We start from the raw sequence: 25,272 nt of genomic DNA, 5'->3' as shown, positions 1-25,272 counted from the left end.
TGTGTTTGTGTCTGTGTTTCTGTGTGTGTGTGTGTGTGTGTGTGTGTTTGTGTCAGTGGCGGCTGGTGGTATTTTTTTCTAGTGAAGCAGTTATGAAATTATGACAACCCCCCCACCCCCCAACATTCCGCCTAACACACCTGCCAAAGTTGGTGAGGTTGAATGTAGGCTATGATGACATTGAACTGTCTGCAATGGCATAAACAAAAGCTATGTTGTGTGATCAGTCAGAGAGCTTTGAGTAATTTGTTGAGAAATCAAGACCTGTTTACCACCATCTCAAAGTACAGGCCACAAATGGCCAATATTCTAAGCTACTAATTATGCCCCATAAGCAATGTCAAATTCAGTAGCATTTCAGACACATTCTTGCTTCTGGGATACATTAAGAAATTATACCATGACTGCTGCTCTGGCATTGATTGATTTTTTATGAATCAATCAGTGTCTATTTCGTTTTTAAATGGTAGGGCATAAAAAAATTGCCCTGTCAATTTATGTGCGACCCAAATTTATTTTATGAGCTTAGGGAAAAAATAACACTAAATAGTCTAGGCTACATTAAATAAATCCACAAATAAAAGGTGAACTATAATTAAATTTATTACCCCTTGCGTTATGAGCGTATTCTGTCTTTTACAAAGTAGCCTATGCACAGCTGTTCACGAAGACGATTGTTTTCGTCACTTACCAAGGCACTCGCAATTTTGCCAAACACTGCAACTTTTTCGCAAATTTGACCAACCATCGTAGTTTCACCGTGAAATTTCACCTACCACAACAGTCCCTCGCGCAGAATATTGAGCCAGATGGCACACTTACTTCTGCACCTTCTGCATTTGACACCAAAGACTGCCCTAACGTGTTCGTTCCTCTGCAGTTTTTATGACAATAAATAGAAGGCTAACGGTAATGATCTGCTTACTTGCATCTCTCAACCTGGTGTTGCTAACCTACCTAGGCTATGAAAGTAAGTTAATTAAGGCCTACTTGGTTTACTGACATTTGAGTAGGCTATGCAACCCATTGGCAAACTGGATATGTCATTTTAGCTTATGTCATGTTTGCTAGCTTGTGGGCTTAGTTTGAGTAGTGCTACCAAAATCATAGAAATGAATAAAATTGCAAGACATTTGCCTCTTCTATGATCCAAGAATGATTTCATTCGAGTTGTTTTTTTTTTTTTAATTTATTTTAACTAATGACATAGAAGACATTCCCAATTGCATCCACATATCGTAATGCACTATGCAAAAAGTGATTTACACTCGTAGCCGAACACAGTGAGATGCAAGCCTTCCAATCCATTCAGAAATGTAATTAGGCTACTCTTACGTCCTTAAAGGGGCAGGCAGTCAATTAGACGTACACCACCAATGTAATGACATTAAACAGAAGTGTAGTCAAATAGTTTAAATCAATATGGAATTACTAGATACTTACAGGCCACAGACTATGAATTATTAAAAAGATATGAACTTAATATGAGTTACAAAATATATGAATGTATTGAAACATATGACATGATGCCGTCTCTTTAGGTGACTGTTTTTTTTTGGACAGTTCTACGAAAGGTTATACTGCTTTGTGAATTACCTCAGTCAAAGCATTTTCACAAATAAAGTAGGCCTACTTTGATTTTCTGTAATCCTTACTGTTTACCTTTGATTATCCTTTTTTAATAAGCATCAAGATTATCAGTGTGATTTTGGTCTTACTAACCTTAATTGCCCTAAACTATTTTTGCAATTTTCACTTCCTCCCGCAATTTCTCCACAAGAAACAGCTAAAAACACTGCAACTTCCATCCAGGCATTTTAGGTCGCAACAGTCTCAAAAAACCTCGCGAAATCCTGGAGGGACTGATTTTCTACCTATCCCTACCGACCCATAGCCTGGCTAGCGCCACCACTTCTCAATGAAACGTGGTCTGGGAACCAAACGTTCATTTTCTCGTATTTGAAAAAAATGCCCAGATCCGTTTATTGGGTGCCACAGATGTCTATAAATGCGTCTATGCATAGCTCATCATCGTCTTGCTTTCCCCCCTGTTCTGTGATTGGTTCCCTATCTGAGGCAAAAATTAGGGCGGTAGTTTCCAGGCTGCCTTAGCGAAGTCCCGCCCCTTCCGTTTGCCTCCATGGGACCTATCTTTCAAAAAATTTTGAATGGCGAAAAATAAATTATTTTCTGGTCCCGGTTGACTTGTGCCTTGAATTACCCATATGATGTTTCTCAATTTTAAAGACTTTTTCATGTAAAGACATTTGCAGTTTGTTTCGTAACTATTGAATTACAACATTGTGAAAGACCGTAATTCCAACGACTACAAACCCATCAGTCGCGCTAGTGACGTTAGCTCATTCACAGCCACACTAGATTGTACAAGCATACCAGCAACAGGTCTTAATTGGGCTTTCCTTGCCGATGAAAATACCATGAGTCAGAGGATTAAACACATCAGGTAAGTTGTATTCGTCCATAGATTGTACATTAGATACTGTTAAGTGACATAGCAGGCAGCAAGATGCAACCGTTAACTAGCATAACAGCTAATCTTATCATTTCATTACGTTGGTGACGTTCATCGTTCAAGACAAGAGATGTTAGCCTGGTCCTTACCGCCTGTGACTATGTTTCTCTTCGTCATGGGCGGATGCTTATTTTGAGGTTTAAAATCATTGGAGTTCCCTTAACCAATCAGCAACGTTTGGTAATGACGTATGCTGTGCGCCTGAGTTCAGGCTTTTACGCTTACCACTTCCGCTTCAGGCTCTTACGCTTCCCACTTCTGCTCTCTGTAGTAAACAGACCGCTGGCTAGTATGCAGGCTACCTGACCGCCAGGGCAGTCTCTTCGTAGTGGATATATCTCTAACTTGCGCCAGCCACAGACCGAGAGTTGAATACCAAAAGCGTCACGTCGCCGAGATTATATCAGCTCTTGTCACACGCCAGTTTTCCCTCTTATCTCTTCTCGCCGCTTATCAGACGATTGTTGTTCTACGCAGCCCGGTGGCTTCGTCGGAGCTTACTTCATTCTCCACGGGCTGTTCAAACTACACTCTCGGATAAGTTGGATTGTACTGACGACCTACGTGTTATTTAACCTGGAGCTTGCTCAGTTAAACTAACAGTTGTTCGGCATAAAACAACGCAGCCTACCTTGAGCCACGCTTGGTGACTGGCTAACGTTACTGTCCACAAGCACGGTAGCCTCGCCTGGAGCCCAGCTCGGCCACACTAGCCTCTGTCAAACACGGAACGGTTTACCTTGAGCCCAGCTCGGTAACCGCTAGTCCCAGTCAAGCACAATCACAGCAGCCTTGCCTTGAGCTCCGCTCGGTAACCGGCTAGCTCACGTCAAGACACACCGCCTCGCCTTGAGCCCCGCTCGGTAGCTAACATTCCATTCCTTAAAGGAACACGCCACCCAAAATCAGTAGTGATATATGTTCTTACCGTAACTTTCACGAGTTGAGTCGTACCTCTCCCGCGTCGGTAGGTGCACTCAAACGCTCTGTCGCGCGGCGCGAATGTGTTAGCATGTTGCTATGCTAGCGGGCACTGCCGTGGCCGTAGAGAGAGGCACATAGCAGTATTCAAACACCTCCACGTTTTACCTACTTAAATACAGTTGCACGAGTATTTGATGAAAAATGTTAGGGCACACAACATGAAACTTGACGATTTTCCAAGCGAATAAACATGAGAACTACAATGTGTGGCGCAATAGCACTTGGGAGTACTTCGACCTAGCGTGGTAATATTATTAACACCTAATTGTAGATCGATCCTATCCACCACAGAGTTTAGAATCCATGCTGGATCGACCCTCAGCCTCTCCCTCCCCTCTGAGCGAGAGAGGCACACACACTAGAGATGCGCTGATGAGCTATTATTTCAACCATAACTGCATAGCAAAACTTATCATCCATCAGCCATCCATCAGCACCAAACTTTGTTGACCAATTTTCAAAACTGCACCTGCCCACCATCCGCTGGTTGTTTTAATGTAGGCTATATGGGTGATGCAGCGCTGCTGACGTGAGGCTAGAAAGCCCTTGCCTGTTCTAGAAAGACTGATCTAATGCAGCAAATATATTAAAAGGCAAAAGTCGTACATTGGCTAGGCCTATCCCCAGAATATCAGCAGCAAACTCAGTCTCTGTCGCGCAAAACAGTCTCCAAATAAAACGCACATCGGCCTGTTGCCTATTCTGCCAGCTTGTGACAATATATCGTCCAAAATGCTTGATTGCATTGCATTCTCCACATTTTTAGCTACATTTTCATGTACCACATCAGCATTTTTGTTCAGTGAATCTTTTGTAAATTGCTTTACAATTACCGTCGGGCCCTTGTCAGCAGACTTCGGCTTGCCTCTTGCCATATTCACTCCTTGTCTTCCGATGTCATTTCTGAGTCATCTACAGATGTTCACCTCCCTAAATAGAACCAACTTCAACCTGTGTTATATCCTAGATGAGACTGCCTGGGTTATTTTGTTTAGATATTAGCCTATACAGCGGGGAAAATAAGTATTGAACACGTCAACATTTTTTTCAGTAAGTATACTTCCAATGAGGCTACATGCATGAAATTTTCACCAGACATTAGTATTAACTCATATAATCCACCCATATAAAAAAATCCAAACATTAAAGTCCATAGGTAGAGTTATGTGTAATAAAGTGGAATGACACAGGAAAAAAGTATTGAACACGCCTGCTGAAATTTCTTAAATACTTTGTGGAAAAGCCTTTATTCGTAATGACAGCTTCAAGGCATTTCCTGTATGACAAAACTAACCAGTTACAGTATTCTGGTGTGATTTTGGTCCATTCTTTTCAACAGATAGTACTTTAATATTGAAGATTCCAGGGGTCCCTCTTGTGAATCCCGATCTTTAGTTAACTTCCAAAACTGTTCAATTGGATTGAAGTCAGGGCCTTGATTTCCTTTCTCTGAAACCAATTGAGAGTTTCCTTTGCTGAATGGTTTGGATCATTGTCCTGCTGGAAGGTCTAGCCATGTCTCATCCTCATCATCCTGGTGGATGGTCAAGATTCTCCCAGACCAAAATGACTCAATTCATCATTCCTTCAACTGTATGAAGTCTGCTAGTACCATGAGATGAAAAACAGCCCATACCATGATGCCACCACCTCCAAACCTCACTGTTGGTAGGGTATTTTTAGGGTGATGCACAGTGCCATTTCTCCTCCAAATATGGTGTGTAGTATGACATCCAAAAAGTTCAATTTTGCTCTCGCCTGACCAGAATACATTCTCTCAGTATTTCATAGGATTGTCCAAATGTTGTGTAGCAAACTTTCAACGAGCTTTGACATGTTTTTCTTCAGCAATAGAGTCATGCGGGATGAGCGTGCATAGAGGCCATGGCGGTGGAGTGCATTACCTATGATTTTCTCTGTAACAACTGTATCAAGTCTTTCTGGAGCTTTCTCCGAGTGGTCCTTGGCTCTTGGGCTACTCTTTTGACTATCCTTCTGACTTCCTGGTCAGAAATCTTGCAAGGAAATCCTGTGCATGGCCAGTGATGATGCAGTGATGTTCCTTCCACTTGCAGATAATGGCTCCAATACTGCTTGTTGGATGCTTCGGAAGTTTTGATGTGCATCTGTAACCAGTTCCATTGATATGTTTTGCAACAATAAGGTTGCAAAGGTCTTGGGAGAGCTCTTTGCTTTTACCCATTATGAAATGTTTCTTGTTTGACACCTTGGTAACAAAAAACCTTTTTATAGCCCACCAGTATGTACTAACCCAGCTTATATCAATTTGCACAGATAGGAGGGATAATTTCTCTAACTACTTATAGATTCCAGTTTGTTCCTTGCCATTTCTTGCCTTTGAGTACTGCTTTTTCTTAGCGTGTTCAATACTTTTTCCCTGTGCCATTCCACTTTTTTACTCATAACTCTACTTTTAGACATTAATGTTTGGATTTTTATATATGTGTGGATTACCTAAATTAATACTAATGTCCGGTGAAAATTTCATGCGAATAGCCTCACTGGAAGTATACTTACTGAAAAAAATATTGACGCGTTCAATACTTATTTTCCCCGCTGTATATAAAACACATAATTGTAGCCTACCATTCAGGGAATAGGCATTTAAAAGAGAGACAGAGAGTGATATGACTAAGAAATGACATCGGGCGATGGCAGTGCGAGATGTTCAGAACGTAAGAGCTAAAACTTCTACAAACTCACTAACATCCACAGCGGAAAAAGAAGGTAAGAAAAATAGTCGGAAAACTTAGATGTGTAAGGCAAGCAAGCAAGTTTGGCGGTTGTTACTAAAAATGTGAACATGCACGTTGCATTGTTGTGCGGTGGACTTTCAGAATGAATGGAGTCGGAGTTTCTTTAATATCGAGGCGTCATATTTGTCCGATGGCCTGCTATAAAATGAATTGCGATGTCTGTCTGAAAAAGACGCGCTCGTGCAGTCAAAATGAATGGGAGTCTTCAGAACAGGCTTGTCAGTCAACCTGACATAACAGTGTGTAAAGTAGCCTATAATGTGAATGACTTGTTATTTTATCAAGGATTTCTTTCTTTTTGCAAAAAATAAAGTACAATAGGCATTAATTAGTAGGCCTAGGCCAGGAGCATGCTGAAATTATGTGGCAAATTGCGTTTTTTATTACAATGATAAAATTGTAAAAGGACGTGACCGAAGCTGAGGCAAGCCAGGCAATAGGCCTATAGGCCCGACGGTAATTGTAAAGCAATTTACAAAAGATTCACTGAACAAAACTGCTGATGTGGTACATGAAAATGTAGCTAAAAATGTGGAGAATGCAATGCAATCAAGCATTTTGGACGATATATTGTCACAAGCTGGCAGAATAGGCAACAGGCCGATGTGCGTTTTATTTGGAGACTGTTTTGCGCGACAGAGACTGAGTTTGCTGCTGATATTCTGGGGATAGGCCTAGCCAATGTACGACTTTTGCCTTTTAATATATTTGCTGCATTAGATCAGTCTTTCTAGAACAGGCAAGGGCTTTCTAGCCTCACGTCAGCAGCGCTGCATCACCCATATAGCCTACATTAAAACAACCAGCGGATGGTGGGCAGGTGCAGTTTTGAAAATTGGTCAACAAAGTTTGGTGCTGATGGATGATAAGTTTTGCTATGCAGTTATGGTTGAAATAATAGCCCATCAGCGCATCTCTAGTGTGTGTGCCTCTCTCGCTCAGAGGGGAGGGAGAGGCTGAGGGTCGATCCAGCATGGATTCTAAACTCTGTGGTGGATAGGATCTACAATTAGGTGTTAATAATATTACCACGCTAGGTCGAAGTACTCCCAAGTGCTATTGCGCCACACATTGTAGTTCTCATGTTTATTCGCTTGGAAAATCGTCACGTTTCATGTTGTGTGCCCTAACATTTTTCATCAACTACTCGTGCAACTGTATTTAAGTAGGTAAAACGTGGAGGTGTTTGAATACTGCTATGTGCCTCTCTCTACGGCCACGGCAGAGCCCGCTAGCATAGCAACATGCTAACACATTCGCGCCGCGCGACAGAGCGTTTGAGTGCACCTACCGACGCGGGAGAGGTACGACTCAACTCGTGAAAGTTACGGTAAGAACATATATCACTACTGATTTTGGGTGGCGTGTTCCTTTAAGTAGGCCTATGCCGCATTGATTTTGTTAAGGTAATTTGAGAGTAGGGGGGAGAATAACGAGCAGCAAACGTTTATTTGAAAACATGATAAGTAGTGATGCATGTAGTACACTTGTGCGTTTAGGTTTAGCTATCACCATCTGATAAATCAAACTTTTCCCAAAGCCAGTTGGAAGGTGAGTTATAAGACGTCCTTGCCATTTATAAAATTGACAAGACAAGCCTTTTGTTCCTGCTTTAATTGCGTGATGCCCTCGAGAGTTGAGCCAACATAACTTTTGAAGTCTATCGAACAACAGTACTTTCTTGATGTGAAAAATTATCTTCATACGCATCATATGTGAAATTCGTGACACAATTCAAACTAGACCAAAAAATAATTGTTATCTCTCCATTAACTCCCGTTCATATTTTTTTGAAAGATAGGTCCCATGGACCGGAAGTAGAAGGGCGTGACTTCTGCTCTCTATACGTTAGACCGGCACATCCGGGAACTTGACTCGTGACAAACAACCCCTCTCATTAACTCCAACGCAAATTAGGGTCAATAAACGTAATTCGTACAGAAATCGCAGGAGTAAATAATAACAAACCACTCAATACATAACCACTTTGCCGGTCGTTGACTGTGAAAGATACCTACAAAAGCTTAATTCAATTAATATAAAAACATGTCCCTTCAGTCTCCCGAGTACGAAGTGGTGCTACAACCCCACTCAGTCATACCCGGACATTTACTCGTAGCCTATCTCATCGAGTCTCCAGGTAAGTAACTAAATTGTTTTCCTGTATTTTTGCCTTCATATTTGAATTTTAATGTAGTGTAGTTGACTCACAGGCTCAGATGTAAAGTATGTTAGTTAGATAATTCCGAGATATGATAATTTCTGTCATAGCCGTTAAGTGTTAGCCTAGATTTCTGTTTTCTTTGGTCTGATTCATTTTTGGTGTAACGTTAGTGGTTTGTCTTTTGAAGACTAATGAACGATATTATAATTTCATAAATATTTAATAACTAGGCTAATATTTATTTGCCAGCAAAGCTGTAGCCTAACCCACCTGCAACTTTTCGGCATGTCTACCGGTTGACTTTGGCTTGTTCTGAGGGAATGTTTTCCCCTCAAAAGGGGCATGGCGCAAACAACCTGCTCTGTGTGACGCGGGTCTGGTTGTAAGTATCGAAACGGAAAAAAGCCTGTGGTGCAGGTTAAACAACACTTTCAATTAATGGGTACATTAAGCACTCAAGATATGTATATAAAGTTAGATATGTCTCCAAAATGGTGTTAAAGTCCAGTTTTTGTAGTTTTTGGTTAGTAACGGTTATTTTTTACGCAATTTGGCGATGACGTCATATGAGGTAGACGTGGTGGAAGCTATTTTTTACAGTCTATGGGTGGAAGCAGAGATAAGAAGGAATCAGACCTGCGGTCATATCCCTGTCCCACCCCATCTCTCTCTCCCACTTAGTTACTGTCTCACTATTCACTGTCCTATACAAATAAAGGCAAAAAGCCCAAAAAATATACTTAAAAAAAAGATCTTTGGTGGAAGTAGCCTCAGCCTTATAGCAGCTACTAGAACTAGCACTGGCGTCTAACTGGAATGAGGAAGAGGTGGCAAGACCCACAGTTAACATTTATGATGGCCCACAGCCATATAATTTTGAACCGGTTAGACGTGAGAGGGCGAATGGGGAAATACCGAGAGCTAGATAGATAGATATATACTTTATTGATCCACAGGGGAAATTCAAGAATTATTAGAGCTGATGGCCATCAAAGAGAAATAAATGCATGGTCAGAGGAGAATCACTGGAGAGTTGGTGAAGTGTCCTGGTGAGTTGCTAGCGCAGCAACGAGCGCTGGAGCTAGTCTATGAATAGGTGGGTAGGCCTACAATAACAACTTTTTTTACTGTCGAGTGAAAGTCAACGTTTTCTTTATATCTAGTGACAGTGATTATGTCGTTGGCTCAGATAAGTACCCTAAACTTAGTCAGAAGATCTAGAAATAGAAGGCATATTATGCTAGCTATGTAGCTTGACCCACCTGTGAACCCCTAGTGTTTATTGGCAGGTGTCTGTGTGGGCGGTGTCGTCCCATGGAAACTGTGGTGGAGAGCTTGTGTTGTAGGGAGGTGAGCGCGTTTTGGTCGCTGAGGAGCTCACCCCGCGGCCAGCAAATAACGTGCCTAACACAGCGTCCTGGATTTGAGGCATGCTGCCTGAATCCGTTTGTGCTACACATAGCATACTCACACTTCAGGCAAGATCATGGTCCCCTTCAAGCCAGCATGCACGAGTATGTTCATGGTTTATGTTTACTTTACCAATCTTTTTACACTGAGTTCTTTGAACCAACAGTTATAGGAGAGAGGAGATGTGTTGCATACACAATAAACATGCATAAGACACAGGCTTAAAATGACGTCTCCAACCTACTTACAGAGTTATAAACTGAACAATCTTTCCTACTTATCCCTATGCAATACCGGTATACTGTGTACAGGCAGTCTATACGCTGGGCTTATGGGAATTTTTGGCAGGAGTATAAGGAAGCCTCTACCCTCTTGTGTGGTTTCAACCATCAGACAACAATTCCAAAGTGGTGACCAGACCTATCAGGGCTTTCAATGGCTTCGTTTAGATGAAAATGAATAAAAAGAATGGTTATGCTTATTCTGTTGTGATCGCTCCATTGCCCTTAAAATGTTATAAAGTACACAGAACACATGAATTTTGATTTAAAAAAAACAGTTTATTGGCATTGCTTGTAATGGTTACTGAACATTTAAACATTTACTGAACAAGGACAAAGACACAGGTTGGAAGTAAACAAATCTCTATAAAAAAATTGGTTAGGCACAAAACATACAAGGATATGGGGGGGGGGGGTAAAAAGTGCAGTAGAAGAGGGGTTTAGTAGATTAAGTCAGGGGTTCCCAAAGTGGGGGTCGCGGGACGGCGAGGGGTGGGTCGCGAAATTATTTCCATAAATCAAATAAATTTGGAAAAAATTAAATATAGAAAAATGATGACTGGATAAGATCACCATTCACTGTAACCACCGCAAGTCATCTGTCAGCCGGCATGGAGGACGCACTGGTTGAGCTGTCATGTGACCGCACTTTAAAGACAGATTGTAGACGCTTGCTGAGTTCAGTCGAGAAGGAATATCCACAGCTATCCAAGGCTGCGATGGACGTACTGACGCTGTTTGGCTCCACATGCCGGTGCGAAAAGACTTTCTCTGCACTGACATATATAAAAAAAAATACAGATCGCGTCTAAATGTGGAGGATGATCTCCGTGTGGCCGTCTCCACAATTAAACCAAGAATGGACTTGCTGTGTTCCATCCATCTCATTAGATGAGATTAACGCTGAAACATAGTTGCCAAAATGTCAATTTGCGCAGCAACAATATATGTTTACAACAGTTTGTGGATATTACCCTGACTGAGATATTCTTCTGTTAAAGCAACACCAAAGAGTTTTTTGTACATTAAAATATTGTTTCCAAAATCATCAACTCGTAACAGGGTGAACGGCACTGCATTCTCTTCGCGACCCTCTATCGGCTATAACCGCACTATGCAAGTTTGCCAGATCGGGTAGCAGATCTGTAGTTCGATGGAATGAGACATAAGAAACTACAAATTTGACTTGCTTCTGATGTCGCAATACATCATGCTTTCATAAAATCATGCAACGTACTCTACCTTGTCCGTAGAAATTATTTCCAAAACCAGTGCTGGATAAACAAATAGCGTGCGTGCGACAGGAAAAGTGCTTTGGTGTTGCTTTAAAATGGAAATTAAAGTAATGTTTCAAAGTTGCACTAATGTTACATGGATATTATTTTTTGACTAAGGTATTCTGCTTTTATCATATAGTAAAGTTCTATATGTAAAATCATAACAGGCTGCTCTGTTCTTTTGTGTTGTCGTTAAGCCCTTGTTTGGATAAGCCTAGTGCGGATGACCGGTTCGCACATTTTATTTTATTTTTTGAGTCACATCCAGGGATAAACAAAGCAACAGCACACAAAGACAAAACAAAACATGCAGCATGCAGGAAACCACCACCAAATGAGATGAAAGGGACAGAAAGAAAGATACACAGACCTAGATATGTAAAAAAAGAAACTTGAATGAAACACACATGACCAATACAGTATAACACTCAAATATGATGACATCACAAACAAACAGACTAGCCTAAAGCCAGCCTGGTACACCTGTGTCCCAGCATCAGAAGTGGAGGTGGGCAAGGGCTGATCCCCAGTATCACACTGTCCATGGTCTCCTGCTGTGAGGCGTCTGTCAACATCTTGTGAAAACAAATATAAAAAAGGTCAGCGAAGAGGGTACACAAGAGAAAAAAGATTACAGTACAGTGGACCCTGATATGCGCTACTCGATGTATTAAAAAATACATGAAAGACATTCAGAACATATTTGATGATGTTGAAGGTAACTGTTAAATGTTTACATCAATACTAGTGGTAATAAATGTCTAGAGTGCATGAGGTGCATAAACTCTATGAGGTAGTGCATTTACTGTATTGGGAGGTAGCTAAACTCTGAAGTGAGAAGTGGATAAACTCTTCTGAAATGTCAGAGGTGGGTAAACTGTGTTTACTTGCGTTAGCCTCCACTACAGCCCTGGTGACACGGTCATGGCCAAATATATGCGAAAGAGAACCGTAGCAGTCTAACACAAAACGCAAACACACTGTTTAGTTGTGAAAGCTGCTTGATGATCACCACCACTGATCCCAACGCTAGCCATGATGCTTTCATATGGATTCGTGATGGATTGATATTCGTAAATCACGAAATATCCTCTAATGTCAGACTGATCATGATTGTAGTGGAGGCTGTGTCAAAGGGAACACGGTATGCAAAATACACACAGAGCTAGCTAACGCGCAGCTTTTGAACATTAGCATGATGCTTACCGTGGCAATATCTCGCTTGCGGCAGACGGTGTCCTTGGACCTCGGGACAGGGCAGGCAGAGAGGTTTGCATGCACAGACGGCAAAGCGGTAGGAATTAACTTCGCCATCCTCTCACTCTTTAAACCAAGTGAGACCATCTTGGCATCCCCTGAGTGGTAATCCTCCTCCTTGAAATGCGCGCTGCATATTCTCGAGAAGGCGGTGACAGAGCTAGCTGAAAAATCTGCCCACCTAACCTTGACAAATTGCACCTAGCTTCGGAAGATCCCTTTGTCCTTGGGGAAGCAATGGACCCTAAGTCCAGTTTTGCTGGAGTTCTTGCACCCGGCACAAACACAGTAGTAAACCATTGTATCTATTTATTTATATATCTACTCTCTCCCTCTCTCCATCAGCTATCTATGTTATGTTATGCTATGCTATCTCTCACTACTATCTATCTATGCTATCTATCTATCTATCTATCTATATATATATATCTATCTACCTCTATATATATATCTATCTAGGCTATCTCTATCTTTATATTTACTTATATATCTGACACTGTTACTCTCTCACTAGCTGCTACTCTCACTAATCGTCGTCTCTCTCAATGGTATCAAGGCGGCCTTTCCTCTGTCGTCCCAAAACGAGTACCTCATGTGACGTCATGGAATGCATTGTGGGAGAAATAAGAATCATCGCAAACCTGTTGCTAACCGCTAAAATATCACCTACTTTTCCTTATTATATTTCTTTTTTGTGATACTTTACAACATCAAATACAATGGATAATTGTTTAAATGTTTATTACCAACTAGAAAATTGCCAGAAAAGACAAAAAAAAACCCTGCACCACAGGCTTTAAGCTTGCTGAACTTAGGGACTGTACGATATTTAGCGGGGGGGAGGGCCGGTCGCCAGACGATCGGGTTAAAAATGTTCTGCCTGGCCCTCCCCCCTGGTCAAATTTGTTTTTCCAGGGGCCTCCCCCCGGCTCAAAAAAAATCTCCTAGGCCCTCCCCCCTACGTGAATTAAATAAAACTGGTCGAAAAATGACGTTTACAAGGTTAAAACGGCCAGCAAATGTCATAAGCACACATACACACACACAGGGCTACAAACCAGTGTTGCACGGGTTTGGTCACAAGCGGCCCGCGGTCGCCCGATATTTTAATCAACCCGACCGCAACTCGTACCGCGAATATTAATTAGGACAAAATTATACCCGACCCGCGATCCGACCCGCTTATTTACAAAATGTGTGCTTTTGGTTATAGCCTGCATGCAGTAGTCCATTTCTGTAAAACAAACTAATTTATTTGCTAAATTTTATGCAGTAGAACTACACGCAGGCATGCAGGACATAATGTTTGCGCAGTAGAGAGAATGAGAATAAGAGCGCAAGCACGCACGCAACCACCAAGGATTAGAACACTAGGACAAGATTTGGCCATGGACATACTTCTTTCGAAAATAGAAATGGGGAGGCAAGGTAGGCAAGAGAGATACATTGCTGGTCAAAACGTTAGCGTAAGAACTGGTTTAAAATGCTGAATGAAGCACAAAGCTTTACTAAAGCACATCCACTGTTTAAAGTCACAAACACAACGAACTAAGGTAACTTTTATGCATGCGCGAACCTATACATACCGGTAGATATGGCTGTGTAGTCTGTGCCATAAGATTTATTCCTGCAGGCTGCCCGTTTCGGCTGTCATACTTTTAAATGGCTTCGCAAGAAGTAGGCCTACATAGACCATAACTTGTACTACTGTCATCTTCTTTAAGAACTTTAAGAACTTATTTCCCATAGCCTATATCGCTTTTCCTGAAGGGGTGTCTTTATTATTTTAACTCGCGTCTTCAGCTTCTTTACTGTTGACTTACTGTATTGATGCTTTACTGTATTGATGCTAGCCTTCTCGTGATATTTTAAGTAGGCCTATTTGTAGAAAATATATATTTAATTAATTTTAACGGACCCGCCCGCAAATGACCCGAATATCATTAAAATATTTGGTTTATGACTCATAACCGCGGGTGACCTGCAAGCTTACGAGGGGAGTTGTGGGAGATTCAGGTAGGGTTGCGACTTTTTGGACTCGCCCTCTCTGTCAAAGAGACGTGAATCATGTTTTGGCCTACAAACCTTTTAAAATTTCGAAAACGGATCATTGATCAGGGGGAAAAAATATCATGGATCAGGAAAAAATAATTTTCCTCGGCCCTCCCCCCAGGCCAAAATTTCTCCTGGGCCTTCCCCTAAGGCTTAAAAAATTCTCTTAGCCACCAACCCCCCCCCCCCCCCCCCCCGACGACCGGCCCTCCCCCCCGGTAAATATCGTGTCCCTTAATTAGTCAGCCATGGGGAGTTTGACTGTGCCTACCGATACATTCGTGACACTCCTGTTTGTAAACTGGAGAGAGCAAAACATAGGAACATGGTCACATTAATCCCATAAACACACAGATAACTCTTACACCAACCTTATTTTGTGCCTTTTATTCATGTATGTTTCAAGATGTAGTAAGTTTACTATAAGCACGTTTCGCTCTCCACTTTGATGCAGCATAGATTTCCATTATATCAGTCATCTTCCCCCTAAAAGGGGGCGTGTATGCAGCACATACAACGTTCTGTTCCATTCCATTCCTCAGTGCGTATTGTTTACTTTCCGGTCTGGCTAGATCGGTGTGGTGTTGTAGTTGTTCTAACGTTACTAGTTGTTGCAACAGCATGTGAAAAAACTACAAAGTTTGTTACACCAAAATTAACGTTAATTGAGTCGTGGATCTGCTCGAGGTTTCTTCCTATATATATCTCCAATTCTAGGGAGTTTTTCCTCGCCCCTGTTACCAGGGATGGATCATGGCTTGTGCCAAGTGTGCACGTGCACAGGGGCCCTCAGCCAATAGGGGGCCCTCGGATTTAAAAAAAAATTGCCATGAATTTAGGCTAGATTATGCCCGGTGCTTCTGTATTAATAATTAATTTGCAGCACAACTGAATGGTGTAATGGAACCGCAGACCGAAAGAAAAATAAACTAAATGTTTTCCTGATCAATAAATACTTCTTAATTCATAAAATATAGAGGCATACCATTAGGTGGAAGTGGTAGGCTATGAGTGCTCATTCAATGTGTATGCGTGTTGGCGAAAGTGAAACTGACCCACTCGTGGGTAGGTGAATGAAGTGGATTCCTGCAATGTTCATGAAAACAGCATATCGATTGGATAGCCTAATAAATCGCGACTTGTTGTAGGCCTAACAGTAGCTTATATCGTAGCAAATAGCCTATGGCGATGCCGATGACAGATAGGCCTACACTTATTTCACTCGTCTCGCTGGAGTGAGCGCATAATGTGGGTAGTGGTAGTGTCAAGCAGCAGTGAAGTGAAAACCTTATCATGCAGGTAGCCAATGTTCACGTCACCTGAGTCAGACAGAAAACGGGCCCTGCTTGCTCTGTTAAAGTTTGTATGCCCCTTCCAAACTGCGTTAAAAGGGTATATTTAACAGCCAGAATTTCGAAATTTTCCAGGGGGAGACACCCCCGAACCCCCCGTAATATGATCAGCACCACCTCGCACAAAATACTATCAACGTCCCTGCTACCGGTCCGTCAGAAATATGACAACTATACACGGGTTTCCCGTTTACCAACAAAACTAGATGCGCGCGCAGCCTTGAGGCAGAAGTCGCTTGGTGGCCGTCCACAACGTTATAAACTTAACCTAAATAGTCGGCTGCTGTAAGCTACAATCTGATTTTTTTGTATACCCCTGTTGTCTCAATGATAATAACATCTCATTTCAGACTATATTTCAAAGTTTGACGTTCATTTGGATTATTAATATAACATCGTATTTTGTCATTATTGGCGAAGACATGCATTCCGTTAGGGATATTGAACATATTTAACATTCTCTAACCATCGTGATTTCGAATTGGTGCAGTTTTCAGCACAAAAACTAATTTTATTATTTTGCTCTTTTGCATTGTTCTATGCTGTTCTATGGTGCTTTCTGCCTCTTGGTTGCGCACGCATGTTTTCGTGACGTTCCATAGAAATCCATGTATTGTCCGGTCCGTTTAGTGAAAAATGTTGCTGTAGACTGTTTGGCCAGCAAAGGGAGATTACAGCCTAATAATAAAAACAGCTGCTGGAATTCATTTCTGTGTGGGCCTGAGTTATAATATATGACATATAGGGATGCACGATATATCGGCGGCCGATATATTATTAGCCGATAAGTGAAAAAATTAAAATATTATTATCGGTCCGATAACAGAATTCTGGCCGATAATTTGCGCCGATATTTTTTAAAGTCCTAATTTAGGCCTACGTAAGGTCCGTCTGGCTACACTGAGCTACTTGAGCTTGGTTGGCTATACTTTTTCCTTAATATAATGTCAGCGGTGTGAATGTATTTCACCACTCTAACAAAATCTGTGGATATGCGTTCATTTGGGAATCTGTGCATCTCAAAATCCTCTCGTGAATGATCCGCCATTTAACCTTAACAGAGCGGAGCTCTGCCGTGTTGTGCTGGTGTGTTTGCACTTTACCGCGCTGGTCGGGGAAACAAATAAACAAACTCGTTAGTGGGACGAGTACATAAGTAGGCCTAGTTCTAAGTTGTGTTTTAGTATTATATTTGCATTACTTAATATGCTAACCAGACAGGTCATCATAATATGTTATTAAAACCTTCAGGGCTAACGCCTTCCATTTCTGCTGCAGCAGGTTGTGCGCAACAGAGTAGACGGACATAAGATACAGTCTGAGGAGTTGCAGCTTTATTTAGTTACCCGCAGTTGAAACTATACCTAAGTTTCCCTCACAAACTCTGATTTGGTCGCTATACTGTAGCTTATTCCAAGCTGAGCCGTTTATGAGCATTTAGTCCTAAATGAAAACGATTCAAACTCTCTAGCCACTCACTCGCAATTCACTGACGTCAGGTTCACTTAAAGGAGCCACACATACTGTAGGGCTAGGCTACTGTTATGTTGTTGACTGCCATACTATTGAGGACTATTATGAGTTCTGTCCATCTTTTGGTGGTAGGTAAAATTACTGCAATAAAATTATGCTTATTAAATGCTTTCACCAAATCACTTTTCACATTTTTTTTTTCAAGAGTAATATTATCGGTTATCGTATCGGTATCGGCCACAACAAACCAATAAATATCGGTTATCGTTATCGGCCCCAAATTTCCATATCGGTGCATCTCTAATGACATAATGTAGGCTACTACATTTTCATTGTGTGAAATTGTGCACCAGCCTGCACAGCGACAGCAAAGAGAAGCGCTGGCTGCACGCGCACGTCACTTGCACGCGCATGCGCAAACGCGCCTGCGCGCGTCGCGGTCATGGGGAGGGGGGGCCTTTTTTGATATTGTGCACAGGGGCCCGTATTTGTTTAATCCGTCCCTGCCTGTTACCCATGGGCCTCTCTCTTGCTTTTCTTTTCTTCCTTTCTTTCCTTTTTTCTCTGATTGCCTACATTCTGTAAAGCGCCATGATACATGTGTTATGTTTTGGCGCTCTATAAGCACAATAAATTGAAAATTGAAATTGAAATTAATCTTGCGATAAAAAAATTGACGCTGTTAACCTTTAAACACTGTTCGTTGCTACCCCCCTTAATGTACTGTTCGCGGTCAAATTTGACCGGACAGTTTTAACTGCTCTTAAATACCAATACCATGACAAAAAGTATTATTCAATAGAACATTATTGTAAACAGACCCTTATGAGAACATTAACATCTACATCATGTGTGTTTGTGTGTGTGGGTGTGTGTGTTTCTGTATGTGTGTGAATGTGTGCGAACACTGGTGGTTCACATGCACAGTGCATGACAACATAAACTGAGAACATGAACTGTGTGTGTGTGTGTGTGTGAGTGAGAAAGTGGGTGTAAATGTGTGTGTGTGTTTGTGCGTGTGCATGTGTGAGTGGGTGTGAGTGTTTCTGTGTGTGTACTGTACATGCATGTGTGTGCAAACATTGGTCGTTTTCCTGCACATGTAGCAACATGACAACATGAACTGACAACAGGAACTGTGTGTGTGTGTGTGTGTGTGTACATGTGTGTGTATGTGTCTGTTTGTGGGTGTGTGTGTGGGGGGTGTTTCTGTGTGTGCGTGCATGCCTGTGTGTGCGAACATTGGTGGTTCACATGCACAAGTGGCAACATGACAACATGAACTGACAACATGAACTGTGTGTTTGTGTGTGTGTGTGTATTTTGTGTGTGTGTGTGTGTGTGTGTGTGTGTGTGAGAGAGAGAGAGAGGGTGTGTGTGTGTGTGTCTGTTTGTGTGTGTGTGGGTGGGTGTGTTTCTGTGTGTGAATGCCTATGTGTGCGAACATTGGTGGTTCAAACGTGCAAGTGGCAACATGACAACATGAACTGACAACATATACTGTGTGTGTGTGTGTGTGTGTGTGTGTGTGTGTGTGTGTCTGTGAGTGTGTGTGTCTGTGAGTGGGTGTACGTGTGTATACTGTGTGTGTGTGTGTGTGTGTGTGTCTGTGAGTGTGTGTCTCTGTGAGTGGGTGTACGTGTGTGTACTTTATGTGTGTGTGTGTGGGTGTGTGTGCTTCTGTGTGTGCATGCATGCATGTGTGTGGGAACATTGGTGGTAACATTGGTGGAACATTTGCTAGCAAACACAACATATTGTCTGCCTAATACCATGCGGTTATCGTTTTAATTGTGATAGCCTTTTACTTATTAACATATTCAAAGGTGTTTTCAATGAATTTGGTTATAAAAACAATGTAATGGCATGTAATAATAAAAATAAAAATAATAATATAATAATAATAATAATAACTAGATGTACCGCAGAGCGGTACAAAATATGACCGCCGCCCAGTCCAGCACATTTTTTCCACAAAAAGAAGTCACACTTGTCAAATTGTGTTCATTTCCTACTTTGTTCCGTTTTTGTGTGTTTGTAATTGAGTGTGTGCAAAGTGTGTGGTTGTTTTTGTGTATGTGTGATTTGTGTGTGTGTGTGTGCGTGGGTTTTTGTATGTAGGTGTGTTTGTATGGGTGCATGTGTGTGTGTGTATATGTGTTTACAGTATGTGTTTGTGTGCGTGTGTGTGCACGTCATGTGTGTGCATGTATGTGTGTGTGCATGTCTAGTGTGTGTGTGTTTACGTGTCTTTGTGTGTGTGTGTGTGTTTTTATGTGTGTGTGTGCATGTGTGTGTGTCTTGACAACCATGGTGAGTCAGGACCTCAATTTAACATGCATGCAAAGGAAAACATCTCCTGCAGTACAGTGTCCCTGTCACTGCAATAGGACATTAGGATTGATATTTATTTGGTGGATTTTGGCCACAGGGAAGAGGGCCACCTACTGGCCAGCCACCAACACCACTTTCCAAGTAGGTTTCTTATCCAAGTACTAGCTAAGCCCGCTTAGCTTCAGTAATTCAGCAAAGTTAGGGTATCTGCTGGTCTGGCTGCTGGCTAAAAACAAAAGGTGAAAGGCATATAGGATTCTAACTGTCTCACTGAATTGCATTATGCACACTCAATTCTCACTGGTATCTGCTAGACAACAAGTACCAAAACATGATTAGTTCATAGATTTCACATGTAAAATACATTTTATACAACCCCATCCCCATCTTGCCTGTTCATAATTCTGAGAAATTATTGAATTGTGTGCATGTGTGTGTGTGTACATGTTTATGTTTGTGTGTGTGTGTGTATGTGTGTGTGTGTGTGTGTGTGTGTGTGTGTGTGTGTGTGTGTGCGTGTGTGTGTGTGTGTGTGTGTGTGTGCGCATGTGCATGCATGCATACGTATGTCTGCTGTGTGTGTATGTGTCATACGTATGATAACTGTGAATGTATGTGTGTGTGTGTGTGTGTGTGAATATCTGTTTATACACATGTGTGCATATGGAATGGGTTAACATGACCCCTGGGGGCAAACATACGCAAAAAATCATCCTAGGCCCTACGGTTTTCAAGATATTTACAGAATCTCTGTTGGTGTACGGTCACTAAATGTACACATCGATGAATTTATTGTATGGCCCCCCATGCATGAAAGTCCACGAAACTTGGCATGCATTCGGAAGGTGTCATAATGATCCTACACTGTCAATTTTGTGCAGTTTTGACCATGTCAGCCAGAGATATTCAGATTACAAAACCTAATTTTTTGCTTGTTAATTTTTAACTAGGTGGCGCTATACATGAAATAAGTGGTAATGGGATGGGTTGACATGTCCCCTTAAGACCAATATACAAAAAAAAGGTGGTCCTCCTAGTCCCTACGGTTCTCGAGATATTCAGAGATAACTGTGTCCGGCCAGTTGGTGTAAAGTAACATAAATTTATTTATTGTATGGCCCCCCATGAACGGAATTCCACGAAACATGGCGTGCATTCAGAGGGTGTCATAATGATCCTACACTGCTAATTTTGTGCAGTTTTGACCATGTTAGGTCACAGATACCTGCGATTACAACATCTAATTTTTACTTTTTTGTTTTTAACTAGGTAAACCCTACAGATAAAACATAAACGATGGTTCTATGCTATCCATGTGGGGCTACATGCCCACCAAGTTTTGTGTACCCCGGTCTTTCAGTGTCCCAGGAATCCTTGATGGAAAATTGGCCATGCAAAAAATAAAAAAAATAATAACATTTTATTTATAACGATTTTAAGTATATGTCCTTCACTTACAAATACTGTATATTCCACAGGTACTAAACCTTCCACAGTTGCTTGTCTTTGAATTACAAAGCTATTCTGCCATTACGAATCTCTGCCGCTGCACAAGTATTTTCTACAAGTATACGGATACTTTTGAGACTGTTCTGGCACTTCCTGTTGAATAGCCAATGGCAATGCTCCAAATCCACATTTGAAAAGGGATTTCAAAATTACAAGCCATTTTTCATTTGACTTGAGTATGAAAGCTGTTGAACTTAAAACAACCACAACTGGATGTTAAGAATAAAATAGTCTACTGTCATTGTCTCTGTACTTTGTACTCTGTACTCACTCCCCCTCTTTGCTTCTATGCCAGCCCCCACTGTAACCTTTCCCCAATATAATCAGGCCATAAATAGCAAATGGAAGTTCAACACTGGTTATATCCAATAGAACAAAAGTTAATACAACGGTCTATCACAACATTAAGTGATAATATATGTGTTACTATGGATTTACAAGCAATAATGCAGCAGTTATTTTGACCGGGAACACAAAACTAGTAAACATGAAACGAACACAATTAGGATGGTTAAGAAAAATAAGAATAAACCTTTTGAACAAGGCACTCAGTGTTTGATCACAAAATCATTAAATTAGCGAATGTGGACTGGACACACCTTAAACATCTTTAAACTTTGCGTCTCTGACCAGACATTTCTGATCGCTAAGACTCTGTTCAGAGAGAGACCAAATGAAGGACCAAAATCTGGCAGAGTAAAATTTTACTCAATTTCAGTAAATTTTACTCAGGCAAATTTCCTGATTTTGAATAACAAAACAGTTCAACATTTATTAAATTTGATTGATTCATTGTTGCAGCCCCAAACAAGGGTGTGGAAATTTTATGAAAGATTGCATTTTCATATATATATAAATTGAATATCGTCGCTTTTCCGATGGAACTTTGGACGTTTGGACGTATGTCCAAAACGGTAACTTTTCAGAAAATGGAAAAAAGCATGCCATTTTAAAGTAATTAAACATGGTGTCATCAAAGTTGGTACAGTAACTTTGAGTGTCGTCATACACTAGTATGTGCTAGTATGTGTCATGATATAAATCACATTTGACCAGACTTTACATGTTTATTTTACAGTTTTTCACATCATGAATGGCCATGTGCAGCTTTGTGCGTTCGGAATTCTTTTTTGCAAAATTAAATACATCTTAAATACATCCCGCAATTTCTTCTCACAAAAACATGTGAGATAAATGCAATGAATCGCCAACAAATAGGCTACACTATTATGCCTATAATGGCAAATGTTAGTCAGAGACGTTGCTTGACTGCACGTAACCCTCGATAAAAATTACTGTATTTTGAGTAAAGAAAATGCTGTAAGACATCTGTCAAACCAGTAGTTTATTGACAGTAAATAACACAAAAATTGCTGAAGTTTTTTAGCATCTGTAAGCTCCGGTAGTGGCCAGTGGACTTGTTGTGCATGTGTCTTCTGTGCATTTTGTGCAAGCAAGCAATTATGACCAATTTGGCTCAATACTGCTACCACTGGAAGATGCATACTGTAGCAACAGGCCTTAAAGCAAAAAATCCTATGATGTAGCTTCTAGAGAGTCTTTCTGAGAAAAAAATGTGAGACTAATTAGTTTCCACCACAGCAGGAGATAGGTGGCTTGATGGACAGCTCTGACATCAAATGGAGATACTAGAAAATCAGATGGCGGGATTTCACATCTTTTCATTGGTCAATTTAATACCCAAATCTTACAATTACGGAGGCAAACTCGGACATTATACTGTATCTGTCGTAAAAACTCTATCAGAAAAATGGAGCTACATGGTTTTCATCGGACAGCACCAATATGTATGTATGTCCTTATTTGCTAGTTTATTTCTTCTTTGAGCTCTAACCATTGATACTTTCTTTTTTGGTGTCTGGATTAGCAGTGAAAGTGACAGATCAGAAGAAACTGTCCCCAGCTTCAATGAAGACAGTGATGAACAGTAGGTTAAACTAATGTTCTACTATATTTTAGTCGTTATTATTGTGTATGAATATTTTTATTGCATTACCATTTATACAATTTATGATTGAATTTAGACCTTAAAGCTATTAAAACTGACAACACTTACATTTTAATTTATAGTGATCAGTTTGATGATATCAAATTCAGAGACAAATGTGACATATGCATTGGGAATCTCAACAATGCTGCAAAATATTGTACAACTTGCAAAGCCTCCTACTGTGTGACTCATCTGGCAGACCACTACAAGACACCAGCATTTACTCCACATAAACTAGTCAGACACAATCAGAAACCAAAAGTGTCTCTAGAAAAAGTCATTTCACTTCAATGGAGCAGATCAGGTAAAATATGTTGCCTCTTTATCGTCCTTTTGTAATGACTAAGTGGTGATTATGTGTATTGCATTAAAGAAGCCCTATGCAGGTCTGGTTATTCCTTCGCTGTTTCTGGGTTTTCGCCGGATTTGGGCTCGCATTTTTCACGACATAGCTCCCCCTGCAGCTTAGTGCTACGCTATACCCCCACTAGCTAGCGAGCTAGCCATCAAGAAACCAAGCTAAACACATACAGGGCTCACAATAAAACGGTCGAGCAAACACATTGCTCAAGAGACTATCAAACTAAATTACAAAAACGAAGTTCACCCAAGGGTAGGCTACTTACAATTTCAACAGCAACAAAGCCAAGTCGGTGTCCGTTTTGCAGTCTTCTTAGAAACTACAATCTGACTACATTTTCGAGGCGCGATTGGATACTTCCGCCGAGTTACATCCGGATTTACCCGGTCCGGGTTCAGAAAGTTGTATATTCGTTTTTTCCGTGGAGAAGCGATAGAGGGAGACGAAGCACCCACCAAACAACCCAGAAAGTGTTGTAGAACCATCAGAACGACTCTCAACCTGCATAATTAAGGTCATTTTTGCTAAAATTGTTGCATAGGGCTTCTTTAAATGTGTATTTGTCAGTTTAATCAACTGTGGACACCCCAAACATATTACAATAACATGTTTTATTTATGTATTTTTCTATTCACTGTAAATTCAGGTACTGCATGGATGTTGCTGATGATTCTGAGTGTCCTGGTGCATGGGTGGTTGTCCTGGCATGTCTACCACCAATTTCCCCACTCTGAAGGTACATTGTATGCCATCCTTACACCGAAATACTGTAAGAGGTTTGGGAAAGATTTTTAAAAAAAATACAGTCTCAGACCCTCTCACATCTAAAGATAAGTCATAGAGTTTTTAAGTCACAGACTAGTCACAGACTGATTTTGCAACAACTAGAGATCATGCAGGGTCACTGATCACAAGACTGCAACTAGATTCCATTTAATTATCTCCCATCGTGCACTAGATATGACCAGGAACTCAAACGAAAGCCTACTCATGTCAAAGTCATATTTTTGTGTTTCTGCAGCACTGTTTCATGTGTGACATCCATAACCAATATGCAGTTGTTCTGTCACATGGAATATCTGACTAATAATTAATAAGAAACAAAAAAACAAATAATCATATATCTACACAGGGGCGATTCTAGACCTAGAGCTTTGCTGGGGCACAGGCCCCCAACTCCCAATACATTAAAAAATGTTTTTTAAAAGTGCGCGCAATATGAAATAAATGGCTAGCCTATGGGTACAAGCTTCAAAATCATTGTCACTGTCATACTGTAGGCTATAAAAGATACAAGGATAGATTCATGAGTACAATATAATGATATTTATTATGACCGCTGCTAGCGAAGCTAGCGAAGCGGTCATATAGGGATTGTCAAAGTTTCTTTTTTTTCCCGTCATCTACTTCCTGAAATTTTGGTCAACGATACCCGGGGCACCGAAACACCGGGGCACATGAAATTTGGTGGGTATGTAGCCCCACTAGACTTTTACG

General features: G+C 41.0%; 1 protein-coding gene across 1 annotated transcript in view; it reads left to right on the top strand.

Annotated features, from left to right (window-relative positions):
* Positions 1-25,272, top strand: part of LOC143117454 (uncharacterized) — a 46,583-nt gene that overhangs the window by 9,329 nt on the left and 11,982 nt on the right. Inside the window, exons 15-17 of the mRNA XM_076279187.1 lie at positions 23,292-23,351; positions 23,495-23,718; positions 24,422-24,511. Coding sequence (XP_076135302.1) covers positions 23,292-23,351; positions 23,495-23,718; positions 24,422-24,511 — 374 coding nt within the window. The remainder of the gene's footprint in view (positions 1-23,291; positions 23,352-23,494; positions 23,719-24,421; positions 24,512-25,272) is intronic.

The sequence above is a fragment of the Alosa pseudoharengus genome, unplaced genomic scaffold (genome assembly GCF_046254945.1).
Source record: "Alosa pseudoharengus isolate Yale_2024_CS ecotype anadromous, Long Island Sound unplaced genomic scaffold, YU_APseudo_1.1 YU_APseudo_1.1_scf_1, whole genome shotgun sequence".
Lineage (NCBI taxonomy): Eukaryota > Metazoa > Chordata > Actinopteri > Clupeiformes > Clupeidae > Alosa > Alosa pseudoharengus.
The sequence above is the reverse complement of the archived record's forward strand: the minus strand, read 5'-3'. Positions and strand labels throughout refer to the sequence as shown.